Source organism: Alnus glutinosa, chromosome 10 (genome assembly GCF_958979055.1).
Source record: "Alnus glutinosa chromosome 10, dhAlnGlut1.1, whole genome shotgun sequence".
NCBI lineage: Eukaryota > Viridiplantae > Streptophyta > Magnoliopsida > Fagales > Betulaceae > Alnus > Alnus glutinosa.
In genome coordinates, this window is record NC_084895.1 from 26,823,598 (window position 1) to 26,839,543 (window position 15,946).

Here is a 15,946-nt window from a genome sequence, read left to right on the forward strand (position 1 = left end):
GAGATAACATTCTACATGACTTTCTTCCGTTTGAGATAAATGAAAATGACATTTTTTCTTTTGGTAGAAGTCATCAAGGCATACAGGATACAACCTACAAGAAGCCAAGCCACAACAACAGATGAGCCATTTTGGGTTAATAACTTCCGCCTTGTCAGCTTTTATTTCTAATAAACAAGAGAAAACGCTCAATTTTATTTTTTTAGGACGTGAAACCTTACAAAGGCAGGGCCCTTCGGACCCACCCTCAGGGAGTAGACCCCTGATACATGATTCCACCCGTCAAAACCGAATGGAACTCCTAGTGCGGAATCGAACCCAAAATGTCCATCCGAGTCTACGGCTCATCCCAAGCCCACCCTTTGACCACTAGGATGTCCGGGTCTATTACCCTTCATTTTTGTTCTAATTCAGGTTGAAACTAAACATTTACCCACTTTAAGTTCTGCTAGATTTACCAGATATTGCATGACAACTTGAACAACACCAAGTAATTTCTGTCACAAAAACACGAAAGAAACCAATGTACAGAAAGAATACTAGAAAACAAGCTTCGTGTCTAGAAAAAAGTACAGTAAAAGGACAAGAAAGTGATGCTGATCTCTCACTAGGGTTTCTCCAATGGGTTTCATTTTTTCGATTCATTTTTATTCCCCATGCCTCAAGCTAGCCTACAATTTCAAGTTCCTTTGAAAAACAAAAAAGGGGGATCTTGTATCTTTTACAAGCAATTCGAAGTTGTGCAGTTGGCGACAATAATCATGTAAATGGCTGTGATGCATGTCAAAGCTCAGAGACAAGCACACAAATTACCTTATCGGCGCTTCGCTCTAAGGTATGAATTATCAAACATCATTTGTGAAGGGGTAGGTGGGCATATTACTCAACTCTGTCTCATCCATCTTTCTACACACGTATATAAAGTGAGAATCTGGATCTTCCAAAACAAAACCTGGCGGAAGTAAGCCATTCTCAGTGGTCGGAATGGGTTCCAAGCACGACTTTGTTGATGAACTGCAACTTTCAGGCTTCTCGAATCCTGGTCTGGCTGTGAAAGGATGGAGAAAAAGAAATGAAATTTTCAATAATTAGTTAAAAAAGTTCTTTAAAAAAAAAACTACTGCATGGGCTTCGACAAGAATATGGCATACAAAGCAGATTCCAAGTTGAAAAGAATTCAATGAACACAGACACATACACACACACAAGAATATCCAAGTTGAAAACACTCTTATTTAAGTCCAAAACTCCTTATGCTCAATGTTGTATATATATGATATACGGTGGCAACAACTATACGATGCTGGGATAGCAGCAGGATGTATTACCTAAAGAATAAAGACATAAATATGCTGGGATGCGATCTATGCATTACCCGAAATTAGAAGCAAAAATATTTTGATAAAGACGTTCCTCACTTAAATCGTCATGACTTTCTAAGTCATGTTGCAGTAGCAATACCAAACCAAATATAATGAGTAGTGGATTCCTAAGCTAAGCCTTGGCTAAACCTTGGAAATCTTACTGCCATAGTGCCTTTCAAATCCTTCCATATAAATAATTTATTATTCAGAAATGGACAACCAATTTCCAAAGTCTTTATTGAGAGAGAAGAAAATCATTCTCTCTCATTTTGGAAGATAATAGATGCCGTGAACACGAAGATGTAAACCCTTTTGTAGGATTTCATAACAAATTTCTTACCCTAAAATGACACCGTCCTATAGAGTTCACCTAACCCTCCAAAATTCGACTTTTCTAAAAGATCAGAAGGGAAACCCATGAACTGCATTTAGGAACTTGGGGCATCAATGGAGAACCACTTCATACCAACCGATAGAACTTGACAGTGGCATCCTGTTCTCTACGATAGCAATCAAATCTCTAAAGGCACCTTGCAAATGCTCCTACCCCCAATTGAACATCCTGCCAAAAGCCTTGAAGTGAACCCCTCTACCATCCCAGAAAATAAAAAAGATATCTCCAGCAAAGATCCCACATAATCACACTCTTCTACACAAACTGACCCCCGTCCTTGCCAACAACAAACCTCACAGCCACTACCGTTCTACAAAAAGAGATCCTTACCAAAGCAAATGCCCAAAACCACTTACCTAGAAAAGCCTAACCAAACATTATAACTGCCAAGCAAACCTCTGAATCCATCTAAGAAAGCCTTATCAAACACTGGTAGCTGCCTCTCTTTTTTTATAAGTGAACGAATTATCATTAAAAGCGCATAAAGCGCAACCCAAATATACAAGGAGTAAACAAGAAAAACACCTAACTAGAAAGATAGCAAGTTAAGAAAATCATGAAAACTAGGCATATAAAAATCTAACGCAGCTGTCCAAAGGTAAAGAGTTTTGAAGAAGACTTTAAATCTGCAACTGTCCACTCCTGATCTTCAAAACATCTATAATTTATTTTCCTCCAAAGATACAACAAAAGGCAGGCCAGAACCAACTTCCACATAGCTACACACTGAGGACTACCTCCTAGCCCTCTCCAACAAGCAAAAATGTCAAACAACTCTTCTAAGCATAACCCAAGCTAACCCAAAACTGAAGATAGCAAAGCACTTGCAGTCTCGCAATGGAAAAGAAAATTATCCACAGTCTACCCACTTTTTTTGCACATACAATACCAATCAACCACAATGACACTTAATTTCCTTAGGATCTCCAAAATGAGGATTTTCCCTAGGGCGGCTGTCCAAGCAAAAAGCGCCACTCTCAAAGCAACCTTATGCCACCAAATACTCTTCCAAGAAAAATAGGCGCTCTCATGAGGTACAAGGACGTGATAAAAAGATCTTACAGTGAACATCTCTCTCTTGAAAGGAACCCACGTAATTTGTCTCTAGATAACTCAAAGCAATATGCTACTGAAGCATCTTTTGTGTGGGCAATACTATACAAACCCAGAAAAGATTCCTTAAGTGCCTAATTCCTACACCACAAGTCATCATGCTAGAACCATCACCCACCTCAAACTTGGTATGACCAGAAAACTCTCTCTCCAGCCCACCGGATTTTTTTTTTCCGTAACCCCACCCATACAACCCATGAACCTCATTAGAACACCACCCCCCACGAACTACCATGCACTATGATTCTCCATAAGGACTCTCTCATGCACAAAGCGCCAAAGCGACTCCTCTATAAAAGTACGGTTGAACAAAAGCAAGCTTTGGACGCTCAACCTTCCCACGAAAATTGGAGAACAAACCTTGGACCACCTAACTAGGTGAAATTTGAACTCCTAATCTAGTCCCCCATAAGAATCTTGTTGTAGCTTTTCTATGTGATTGGCAACACTGGCAAGAAGGGGAAAGAGAGACATAAACTATGATGGCAAATTGGACAGGGTACTTTTGATTAAAGTAATCCTTTCACCCTTAGACAAGTACATCCCTTTCCACCGAACGAGATAATACTCAATCTTCTCAATAACACCATCCCATATCGAGTTGGCCTTAAAAGAAGCTCTCAAAGGAAGGCCAAGATACTTCAAAGGTAAAGAAGACCCCACAAGCTAGAATACTGGCTAACCCATCAACATTATGGACATTACACACAAGAACCAACTCTGATTTGGCTATATTAATTTCAAACCGTATACAGCTTCAAAGCATAAGAATAAGGCATGCAAACAACAGACGTGATCTAGGTTAGCCCCGCAAAAAATCAGAGTATCATATGCAAACAGAAGATGGGAGATATGAAGCACGTCAGAGTTCCTAGACCCCACAGAAAAGCATGAAAGAAAGCCTCCACCAACACTAGCAAAAATCATTTTACTAACAACCTCCATAACAATGACATAGTAGAGGAGATAACAAGATCTCCTTGTTTGAAACCACAGGAGTTACTGAAGAAATCGGAAGGGGTACCATTCACCAAAGCAAAAAAGCGCTCCAAATAAATACAATGCGTTATCCAATTACGCCATTTCTTCCCAAAACCACATCTCCTCAACAATTACAAAAGAAACTCCCAGTGATCAAAAGACACTAATCCATTAACCAACAACAATTCGATGGAATTGTTTCACCTATTCGAGTTAGCCACTCGATGGAAAAACTTCGTGCACTCATCCCCCTCCCTTAGCCAAAGAGCCCTCGACTTTTGCCTCCAACTCATCTCCTCTAACAAGGTTGCCCTCTCCAACTCACCACTCACTATTTCTTTGCTTCGTTTCTCTTCATCACAAAACCCTCTCTCTTCCTCCCAACCATCAAGAACAATTAACTCCTCCAACAGAGATCCTTTTTATCATTCTCCACATTGCCAAACACCTACTCGTTCCAAACTTTTAGGTCGGCTTTCAAGGCCTTAGTTTGTGAGCCAAAACAAAGCTTGGGGAGTCTTGAAAATGATAGGAAGACCACCATTGTTCCACTCTGTCCATAATTCCTTCAGCCTTCAACCACATGTTCTCGAACTTGAAATATCTTCTATCGCTCTGAATTCCTCCACAATCAAGGAGGATGGGAAAATGGTCTGAGCAAAGTCTAGGGATCTACTTCGAAGACATATCAGGAAGATGGGCTTCCCAATCCAAAGAAACTAAGAATTTATCGATTCTTGACCAAGAGGGAAGATCCCTATTATTGGACCACGTAAAGTTTCCTCCTACAAGGGGGATGGCCATAAGACCCAGATCAAAGATAAAGTCTGAGAACTCCACCATAGCAGGACATAAATGAGCTTCACCCAATCTTTCACTAAGAAAACGAGAGACATCAAAATCGCCCCCAATGCACCATGGCAGATTCCACCAACTAACCAAGCCAGCCAGTTCCTCCCATAAGCCCCTCCTATCACATCTGGAATTAGGCCCATAGACAACCGCAAAAGCCCAAGAGAAGCCATCTTCAACGTTCCTAAAAGAGCAAGCTACAATGAACTCCCCTATACGCTCTTCAACTTTCTCCACCACCCTACTATCCCACATAAGCAAGATACCACCCGAGGCCCCTCTAGACACTGAATAAAACCAATCCACATGTTTGCAAACCCACAAGCTACGCACAACACTGCTGGAAATGAGCTCCATTTTAGATTCCTGCAAACAAATAATATTTGTCTTCCATTGCCTAAGCAAGTTCCTCACTCTAAAGCGTTTTTAAGTTCATTCAACCCTCAAACATTCCAAGGCAATACCTTAGGCTTCATAAAAACCAATAAAAGCCCTCCCCTTGGCTCTACCTCAACTTGTACTACCTCCTTTCAAATCATAATTGATAGAGAAGATAACCTTTTTAACTCTCTATTTTCTTTAACACCCAATTTAGAGCTAGAGCCCAGCTCGCTCAAAGAATGACCCGCTTCGATGGCAGTTAGCAAGGCCATAAATTCCTCTTCAAAACCCTCACATGAAACCCCCACACACGGCCTAATTTCCTTCACTTTCTATAAAACCCAAGCTGAAGTTGCCCCTTCAGGAGTCTTCAATGAGGATGGGATCCACCCCAGAAAAAAATTGCACATCCAAGCAAGGCAGTGTTGCTTCAACAACAGGGACACCTATATCCACAACACCCCAGCATTCCCCTCCATCTCATAGGAAGCACCAGTCTTTCCCTTGTCAAAACGATGCTGCCCACCCGCCCTCAAACCTCTTCAAGAGAGGAAAAAGAAGAAGCAGGAGAAAAATTAGGCAAAGGAATTTTTACCCACTAACAACAACCAGCGCCCACTCAGAACAAGGAGGAGCTGAGTTGACTCCTACAGGGCCCATATCAGCTTCCTTAAACTTTTCTAACACTGCAAACGAAGATTCAGCCCTCATCAAGTCCTATCTCAGACAAACAGGATAAAAAACAAAACCTTTACTAGGCCTGAATTGCCGAAACAAGCTTTCCAACTCTTCTGGCCTGCACACTTTGCCCCCACCGTCGAACTCCAAGATCCCAGTGCTAAGAGGGACCAAAGCTACCTCATTGCTGGCTGTGTCTGATGAAGCGCACACAAAAATGTCAAGATAAAGTACACAATCCACTCATATTGAATACTACGCCCAAATAATAGCAAGCGAAAGAGAAACAAAGAGAACTATACAATTAACAATTTGGATCCTAAAGTTAATGTGTGTGTTGATCCAAAATAGGGCATTTGGCTTATTACAATGATGTAATCTTGAATATTTGAGAAGACCGAGTATTTAAAGGTTGAAATATCATAAGTATGAACAACAAATACCACTTGACTCCTTGGAGTATCCACCATCCTAGTAAAGCAAAATATTAACATCTAGAACATGATAGAAACAAGAGCGAAAGGGCACACCCCAATTTTTATTTTTATTTTTTAAGGAATCAAAATTTTTAAGAGCAAAAGGTTGAAACCTTAGTAGACAGGAAGTATACAAGAGAAACACCCCAAAAAGTTAAGTCCCACATTGAGTGGATGGATTGTAATGGTGCTGCATGAGTGTTAAGTCCTACATCAATTCCTTACTGAGTGAAACTATGATTTATAAGTGATTTTAAAGAGCTCTAATTGTAACATTGACTACTCGTTTTTTGAAGTAACAGCGCAAATGTGACTAGCGTTTTCCCTGAATCGTGACAAATTCTACCAAAGAAATCAAATAACACCATGTGTAGCTTGGGCAATGTAGTGTGATGTGAGTTATGCCAAGGATGTCAAGTATTTGAGCAAGGGAGATTGTGACTTCTTGAAAAGTTGAGTCTCATTTTGAGTAAATGGATTGTGATGCTGTGAAATTGGTGTTAAGTCTCGTATTGATTCCTCATTATATGAGACTACGCGTGATTTCAGGGAGCTTCAATTGTAACTTTTACTAATCCTTTTGGAGTATAGCACAAACTCTTTCCCTAAGTCAAGACATATGATGTATCCCAAAATTCAATACAAATTACTTAAAAAATAAATAATGAAACAACGATATGGAAGCATGATTGGCCTCTAGACAACTAAAGGAGCAAAGAGAAACATTGAATAGCATCAAGGGCAGAAAGAAAACTTACGTATAATGTACAACATGGTTTTCCAATTGTATACTGGCCGTCTCAAATGAGGCATCCTCGCTGTAGGATCACCATAGGTTATCTGTAAATGGCAAATTAGGAAAAGATCATGCACTATGAATGAAAGAAATGAAAAGAAATAAGTAAATAAAGCCTTATCTATGGGTATATGGATACCAAAATATAGATCCCTCCAGGTTTAAGAAGCCTACAAGCAAAAATGAACCATGCTTAGTTGGGAGATTTACAAGTAAATTAGTGAAAAAAAACATGTTGTAGATTCATATCTTTAATTTTATAACAACTTATAGTAAGTAATTAGAGCTACAAATTATAGTAAGTAATTAGGCTCTAAACATGATGAAGCCTACAACCTACTCACTTCCCCTAGCATTTGAGCAGCACTAATCGGAGCATCAGTGCCACACTGAAAATCACAATCACAAATGAAAGAATTAGAGCCTGCTACAGTAAATTTGAGGGAAAATGAAAACATTTCAATACCCATCATACCATCAAAGAGTCAAGAGTTCCTAGATCGAGGATCAGTGGAGTACAAATACAGTGACGACAGCAAAACAGTATCAAGACATAAAACACAAAGTTAGTTCAACATATTGCAAATATTGAGAACGCAATTTATGAAGGGACAAATCTAAACCTTTATCAATGACACTGTCAAATGATTCATCTGGGAAGAGACTCATATCCCTAACATCCATTTGCATGTCTATTGAGATTCATAAGGGAAACTTGCACACATACTTATGCACTTACTTCAGAAAAAGTAATGTAAGACTTTACATAGAAATTAAAGAATTTGATCATTCAATAGGATACATTTCAGCTGAGGGATGTATTCGTATTTTCTTCTCATCATGTCAATGGCCACTGATGAAATGTCAATGTTCATTATGTTTTCATACCCATCCTTGACCATGTCTTCTGACATAACTACAAAGTAGAAATGATTTTACTATCAGCGGTATAGAAAAAAAAAAAAATTGAAGATATGCAAAAAAGATGACAAAATTAGGAGCTGCTTAGCAAGAAAATGACTAATATTAGAAGCCTTTATCATTAGAGTATGTATAACTGTTACAAAAACCAAGGATTGCGCGTCTCTCCGCTTTCTAATGAGATTGTTTTACTCATTAAAAAAAAAAAAAAAACTTGTTTTTTATTATGGCAATAGCAATGCAGGTTGGAAAAGTACAAAGTTCACTACTCATTGTTCTAGGTCATAATATTATTTGCAAAAACAATTGTACATTCAATGGGCCGTCTAAACATGCTTTCATTTCCAAAATAACAAATAATAGCACAATAACTTCCAAGTTCAAGAAAAATCCATATCAATAATGGTACTCATAGTGAAAAATACACTAAAGGAAATAGGACGTTTATGATGACAAAAAGCTTCATGACAATATTTTCCTCAAAGAAGTTATATATACACATAAAACTAGACAGAATCTTGAAAGTGACAAATAGGAATAGCAGACAAAATAAATAAATAAATAAGGGTTAAATATTATTTAGCCTCCTAAACTAACAACCATTTTTTATGAAGCACCACGAATTGACAAGTGTTATGATTTAACCATTAAACTGTTAATCTGCTATTATTTAATCCCCTCCATGAGTCTTGACCATTATGTTGGATGGAAAATCAAATTTGACCTAAATATTCTGAAAATACCCTTATTTTGACTATTGAAAAACCAAAATGACCCTTTTATTTATTAATTAGTAGAAAAAGACAAAGGGTAATGTTGGTTTTTCAATGATCAAAATAAGGGTATTTTAGGAATTATTTAGGTCAAATTTGATTTTCCATCCAGCATAAAGATCAATACTGACAGAAAGGGCTAAGTTGCAACAAATTGACAGTTTGAAGGGCCAAAGCATAACACTTGTCAGTTCATGGTGCTTTGTAAAAAATGGTTGTTAGTTGAGGGGGCCAGATTATATTTAACCCAAAAAATAACCGTTTTTTCAAGGACCCTCCTTACCATCTTAGGGCAGGTTTGTCAATGAGTATGGGGAGTGGCGAAAGCTAGTTGGGGTTGAGACCACATAAGGATGAAGGTCTAAAGTTCCAGAACCTGCCCTAATTTCATATGTTTATTTTATTAAACTAATCTTAACTTTAATTTCATTTACCAATATGCCCAGGTATTAAATTTTATTAAACTGAAATTCAATTTATCCCATGCATTCACTTATTCCCACAAATAGTCCAGCAACCCCGGCCACAAATATGCCATATTACTGATTTGCTACATGTCTTGAACTATTGCCTTCCTTTTTATAAGATCGTCATAAACTATACGGTTAGCCAGTCATTAACTGTCTTTGCCTCAAGTCATCAAAGCTCATTGAACTTTTCTGGTCCTTGTTATGCTCATTTCAATATAATTACTGATCAATGAAATGATTTTATGGAATCATTTACTTTTTCCACTTTAAAGCCCCCCCAAGAAAGACTAAAACTCCAGAGAGGTAAGTAAGAAACCTACAATTAAATAAGAAAATTCAGAACATACTGATCTGGCCCCACAACCCCAAAGTGCCTGAGAACTTCAGATCAAAGTATCCAACTAACTCTACTACTTACCAATTTGAATATAGATTTATACACCCACTGCATAATCTAACCAACAAAGACCCACACCTCTTGATTGCCAATAAAGAAACTTTGAACCCCAAGTTGTTTTGATTTCCCAAACGCTGAAACTCACACATCAACAAGCCAAATAGTTAAATAATGCCAAATTCAGCATTAACATTATTTTCCCAAGTCCCATTTAAAGAACAAGCAATGACATTGCTATATATATATATAATTAGAATTTGAATAGTATGCCCAAAAAGGGGGCAAGGCTTAAATCTGGTCAAATTGCGTGCAAATTTTCTTTTTCATTTTTCTCAAGTCCGTTTACAAAGCAATCTGTTCCTACACCTTAAGAAAAATATACTTTCTTTCCTTACTCCACTTGCTTTTCCCATCAACCAAACATAGAAGAGAGAAAGTGAACCGTAAAAGCTCTAAAACCCCCGTTTCCTTCCTCCTCTCACATTCCCCAGCAAGCAACCAGGAAAAAAAAAAGGGTGACCCAAATAATGAACAACCCAAAATTCGTTTCTTCTCTTATCTTTTCTGACAATTTCCTGGAACCAAACAGAGAAAAATTCGTTACCCAACAGTTCCAAACCCCAATTTCATTTCTCTTCTCACATTATGCCCAGCAAGCAACAGAGCAGAAAAATGAGAGACTCGAACAACCCCAAATTCAAGAACCCAAAATTTTCTATTTTCATTTCTTATCGTCTCCCACAATTTCCCAGCAACCAAGCAGAGAAAAATCGCTAACTAAATACTACAAAACTGAAAGAAAACCCCAATTCCCTCTCCTCACATTCCCCAGCAAGCAAAACAGAGGAGAAATTCGGTGACCCAAATCCCAAAAACCAAAAATTTGTTTCTTTTCATTTCTCATATTTTTCTCACAAACCCAGCAACCAAACAGCTAAAAACCTATAACGGCCAGGAAAAAGAAGGGAAAGTTACCGGCATTGCCACAGCCGACCATGAGGACCCGAGAGGAGGTGGGGATGTACTTGCGAACGAAAGGGCGTAGAGCAGTGTAGCGCTGGTACCAGTCGAAAGAGCCTCCCTCCTGGATGTACCGCGCGTTCCAGTACTGAGCGTCGCCATAGTTGTACGAGTTGCAGCTCGACGTGTCCCTGTACATAGTTGTTGCTTTTGGCTTTGGAAAGCTTAAGCTGTACGTGTGGGTTTTGGCGTCTCTCTACTGTGCGGTTGGTTTGGCTTGGGCTCCTTTTTGCGGTGGGTGTGCACTGTGGAGTGTGGGGTTTGGCTTTGGCTTTGGCTTTGGAAGATTCTGGTGTTGGCTTGGAATGTCCGAACGTGAGAGAGGAAGGGAACAGGCCAACAGGGTTAGGAGAAGTGGCTACTTTTTGTAACTACGGGTGGATCAGGGGCTGTTGCCTGTTGGTGCTTGGTCTACGTGGAATAGCTGTTACAAATTTAGAATTCAATATATATTTTATTTTTTATATTAATTAAGATAACATATTTTTTTAGTGGTTTAAACACTTAAAAAAAATAATAAATGTCTAATAAATTTCTGAGTCGGAACGCTATTTGAATTCGATCCCTTATTTTTTGAAAGTCAATATTCAGTGTTTAACTTTTTCTCGAATTTGAAACAGGTCCATTTTTGCAACCACCGTTAGTGTCATGTTAGCATTTTCGTTACATCACCTTTAAATGTTATTTTTTTATTTAATTATTAATTGAAAAAAATTAATTTTTTTTTTTAAAAAAAAAAGTAAGGAATTTGCGCGGCCACCCAGCCACTGGAGGGTGACCGCATGACTACCCCCAGTCCCTGTGGTCCAGGTAAGAGAGAGAGCGCTCCATTTTCACTGCATTGTCTGGAATTCGAAAAAAAAAATGCTTTAATTTTCATATCAAGAATGAAAGATTTTGGAAAAAAGGTATATATTTTTCTTATAAGGTTGTCTTTTTTTAGAAATTTAGACTTTAATAATTTCCTTTTATATCTTCTCATGCAATTTGCTACAAAGTTTATATATGTTAAAATTTCGAAAAATCCATGCTTAGCTGACATGACGTTTAAAAATGTTTAAAATCTTCCCCCAAGTAACAAATCAAACAGCTGTGCTACAAAATCCAATGGGATACATTTTCAGAACTGATATCAAGATTTTAATCTGAAATTCATAAATATTACAATTGGGTAATTACTTTGCAAGTGCTTGGAAATGTTGTATTGGGTTTCTCTGTCTTGATCGGCCTTGTCAATTGTCATTGGGCCGGGTCTGATCCTCATTTCTAATGCCCCAATTTGTGATCCTTCTTTGGATTTTTTTTTTATTATTTTTTTATGAATAAAGCATGCTATGTAAAGCCCTTCATATATATACGGGGCAATTTTTGTAATTTTGATCCCAACAAATCAGTCAAATCACCTTTAATTTAAAGTGATATTGCTGGGCCCAAGACCGTGGTGCTAAACTCCAAATTCCCTTTCCCACGAAATTTCCTTCTACTTTGGTGGACAAGACTCAAGAGAGAGAGCATTTGTTAATTAATTGTTAGTGAGACTGAATTTCCTCGTTTTAACGGACGGGTTAACGAGTTGATGAGGCCAGGAAGGCTCCGCTTACTTTCCACGAAATCAGCCTTAATTTACTTTTGCGGACGCAAAGGGGAAATGGGATTAAAGTAAGGCTACTTAATTTCAAGCCCTGCAGAGAGGGGAGACAGAGAGAGAGAGATCGAAAGGGAAGCATGCTACTGAAGAAGCTGAATATTGCTGCTACTCTTGTAGATCATCGCCGGAGAAAAAGAGAAGAAGAGAGAGAGAGAAAGAGAGCATTTCTAGAAAATGGAGGGCTTGTATTGGAGAAGCTGGTTGCCTCTTGTAATGGCAGGCCTATTCCCATCCGTACCTTCTCTTATCAACAGCTCATCTTGGCAACCAATAACTTTGATCATCGTTTTATTCTATATGAGTCATGCGCCGAAAGGATTTATAAAATGTACAAGGGTTCTTTTGAAGGCCGAATACTTTCCATTAAGGTGTATGATGAACGTGATTCATTTGCCAAGGACTTGGCCCTAATGGATATAGGTATTTCTGCAAAGGCGAGCGCTCACAAAAATATTCTAAAATTGGTAGGATGCTGTCTCGAGACTTCAATTCCGAGTTTAGTGTTTGAATATGCTCAAAATGGAGTCCTTGCCGATCAAATTTATATCTCTAAACGACAAGGTACGCCCATGTTGTGGCAAAGCAGGTTAAAGATTGCAAGACAGATTGCTCATGCAATTGCGTATCTCCACACTGGCTTCTCCAGACCCATCATCCATAGAGATATAAGACAGAAAAATATCTTATTAGACCAGCATGATGTTCCCAAACTCTCAGATTTTTCACTTTCTATTTCAATTCCCGAGGGTGAAACTCACGTGGTAACTGATATCCTGATCGGGACTATGGGTTTCATGTGCCCTAGCTATATTGATACACTCATGGTAACAGAGAAAACTGATGTCTTTAGCTTCGGTATGGTTCTATTAAGGCTTTTAATTGGACAACATCCATTTGATTATCTTCACAGATCAGAAGATGAATATCAACCTTTGAAAGTTCACTTGAGTAACCATGCTATGAATGAGATTGTGGATCCTGCAATCCTAGCAGAGGAAGGAGGAGCTGGTTTGGAGCAGCAATTGCAAGCTGTGCGGCAGCTTGGTCTCACATGCATAGAGGACGATCCAGAGATAAGGCCGACAATGGTGGATGTTACGAAAGAACTCAGGCGGATTGAGAGGTCCATCGCATGATTCTTTTCTCACTTGATTAGTTGATTTTATGATTGATTTTAAGCCTGTTTCACTTGAAATTTAAGTCTGTGTACCATTGACATCTTCATTCTGTCTGAGTTTAACTTGAATCTAGTTGATTCCGTTTTTGTAATTTTCAATTCTCTCTATCTTTTTAAAAGAAGAAAAACAAAAGTTAATTATGCTGTTGAATTTGATATCATTTTAGTGTTTAGAGCTTCATTTTTGTTTGATGTGTATGTTTTGAAGCCTATTTGTTGTCTTTGTTATAAACTTTCATATTGCGTACATTGGGTAGAATATGATAATGTTTAATGGCATCTATGTTTTCTTTTTTGGGTGCTTAATAAAGGTTTCGGTAATTATTATATAGCATACAATAGGATATAAAGATAACTGAAAAAGTTCATTTATGGAAAACCAAGTCCTGATGGTCTTTCTATGAAGGTGAGCGTGAATGGTGCTCTCTATCTGAGAACAGAGTCTACACTTCAAAAACTATCAACTGCTCTTGGAAGATGTCCAGATGTTTTGCCAAAGTGTGATATTATTTTAGCTTTATTTTAATGGTAGTATGCCTTTAAAAAACAGCAGAAAATAGTATGGAGTTCGGTAATTGCAATCTTAAGGTTGATAATCTTAAAATACATGGGTTAATGGAGTTTTGGTAACAACAATCCTAATGCGAGCTTCTTGTTATACTTATATCTTACTCAATGGATTTGAGGTGACACAGACTATGAAATGAACAACTTAGCGTTCTTCTTAATTTTGCCATATTATAAGACTTATACAGAGAAAGAAAGAATGTTTTGAAATGAAAAAAAAAAAAAAAAAACACAAGAAGGAAAGTTTGACAAGAACTGTGAAAATTTGGTTATTGGATACTTTCAAAATTTGGTTATCAAAATGAACAAGACAACAACATTAGACAAAGTCTTGTATGCTAAATGAAGTCAATATATGCTGCTCATATTTTGACCAGAATAGGTTTTTCTGAAAAAAAACAAAATGTGTTTTAAATTTTTATGAAAAGTGATTAGCATTTAATAACCGGCCTTTACTAACCTCATAACCACTGGTTGTAGTTAACCACTAAACAATCTAATAGTTGTGGTTATTTAAAAACGATAATCACTTAAAGCGATTGTAGTTAGGGGGAAATAATCACAACCACTTGTACAACCCTAAAAGCTAATGAGCGACTTTGGAATGAGAAACTAACTTGTGCAAACTATGAAGATGAATAATGATTCTTTATTTTCACATGTTAATAAACAAAATTGCTTTAAAAAGTTAAACAAGCTTGACTCGAGCTCGAACCTTGTTTGTTTTGCAATTTTCTACCGAGTTTGAGCCTAGCTTAAACCCAAAAAATAAAAATAAAAAAAAGGGCCAGGAACGTTTTGCTACTACCTACCCATCATTATTTTGTATACACAAGTTCAAGATTTTCATTCAGCCAGGAAATTTGTTTGCTTATTGACTGTTTTTCGTAGCGAAAGCAATGAAATTTACATTAATATCATCGGATAGAGACCTCCTTCGTGTGAAGGGGTTGTACACAAATCCGGCCATCTCTCGGACCTGTACAAAGCCAACCAAACAGCAAACAAGCTTCACTAAAACGTGCAGAGGTTAATTAGTAATATTAATCCACGTAGCAGAAATTCATGAAAAATCATAATGTATTAAATAAATTATTTTACATACACTAATATTGGCACGTTGAAGGATCAGGACTAGCTCCTCGGGAGTGAGAAAACTTGACCACTCGTGTGTACCTCTGGGAAGCTGTAAAATAACAAGTTTATATATCTCTAAGAAGCGTCAATTAATTGAAGGGAAACATATATGAAGACGTCGAGCATTCTAATATAAATAACTCCATCACTTATTTTTTAAGGTATTAATTAAACACAAGTATATGGAAACAGAGAATTATACCCAACGGAGGAGGTACTCTGCTGCAACAATGGCAGTTGCATATGATGTCATAGAACGGTTAATTGTTGATATCACAGCTGCTCCATCAGGAACAGCTAATGCTGCCAGAGACTTGCAGAATTCAGCAGGATCAGCTACGTGCTCAATTACCTTAAGTAAAATTCCAATTGCAAACATATTGGATATGGGTTCAAAATAGGCAAACGCAATTTAGAAACATATTGGATGCAAGTCCAAAACAGTCTAAATACACTGTAGAGAAGCAAGCATGAAGAAAAGCATACTGACAAACAACCCCAAATTTCAGGAATACTAGCAAACCTTCCATAAAGTTCCCATCAACCATCACAAAATACTCCTTCATATTCAATTTCACAGTTGGTTACTTATATTATCTTTTCAAGGAAAATCCAAATTTAAATGATGTGATTTATGCTATTTATCTGGTATCTACAGAGGACTTCCACACTGAAGGATGCAATTTCATGCTGAAGAAGCCTTGAATCTTTATGCTTGCTTTCTGCTTTGTAATATTGTCTTTTAGCCACATATCAAAAAAAAAAAAAAAAAAAAGTCTTTTAGTTTTTGGGCTACAAGCG

General features: G+C 37.6%; 3 protein-coding genes across 6 annotated transcripts; 1 reads left to right on the forward strand and 2 right to left on the reverse strand.

Moving 5' to 3' along the window:
* Window positions 1-516: 516 nt before the first annotated feature.
* LOC133880195 (uncharacterized) lies at window positions 517-10,964 on the reverse strand. 4 transcript variants are annotated; one of them, XM_062319092.1, is made up of 9 exons: window positions 10,572-10,963; window positions 7,838-7,951; window positions 7,659-7,727; window positions 7,511-7,530; window positions 7,372-7,424; window positions 7,175-7,205; window positions 6,998-7,079; window positions 5,835-5,960; window positions 517-1,048 (listed from the first exon to the last, which is right to left on the reverse strand). In XM_062319092.1, the coding sequence occupies exons 1-9, from the start codon at window positions 10,753-10,755 to the stop codon at window positions 846-848; spliced, it is 882 nt and encodes a 293-aa protein (XP_062175076.1). In that variant the 5' UTR covers window positions 10,756-10,963; the 3' UTR covers window positions 517-845. The 4 variants fall into 4 exon arrangements, with proteins under 4 accessions (XP_062175076.1, XP_062175077.1, XP_062175079.1 ...); XM_062319093.1 differs by lacking the exon at window positions 7,175-7,205 and having other exon boundaries at window positions 7,380-7,424; window positions 10,572-10,964; XM_062319095.1 differs by lacking the exon at window positions 5,835-5,960 and having other exon boundaries at window positions 10,572-10,961.
* Window positions 10,965-12,179: 1,215 nt separating this feature from the next.
* LOC133879893 (serine/threonine-protein kinase ZRK1-like) lies at window positions 12,180-13,592 on the forward strand. Its single transcript, XM_062318704.1, has one exon. The coding sequence runs from the start codon at window positions 12,342-12,344 to the stop codon at window positions 13,398-13,400; it is 1,059 nt and encodes a 352-aa protein (XP_062174688.1). The 5' UTR covers window positions 12,180-12,341; the 3' UTR covers window positions 13,401-13,592.
* A 1,287-nt stretch (window positions 13,593-14,879) lies between these two features.
* On the reverse strand, window positions 14,880-15,711 carry LOC133879283 (ubiquinone biosynthesis O-methyltransferase, mitochondrial-like). The gene is made up of 4 exons (XM_062317811.1): window positions 15,601-15,711; window positions 15,348-15,497; window positions 15,114-15,194; window positions 14,880-14,987 (listed from the first exon to the last, which is right to left on the reverse strand). Exons 1-4 carry the CDS (start codon window positions 15,709-15,711, stop codon window positions 14,880-14,882), a joined length of 450 nt encoding a protein of 149 aa, XP_062173795.1.
* Window positions 15,712-15,946: the final 235 nt, after the last annotated feature.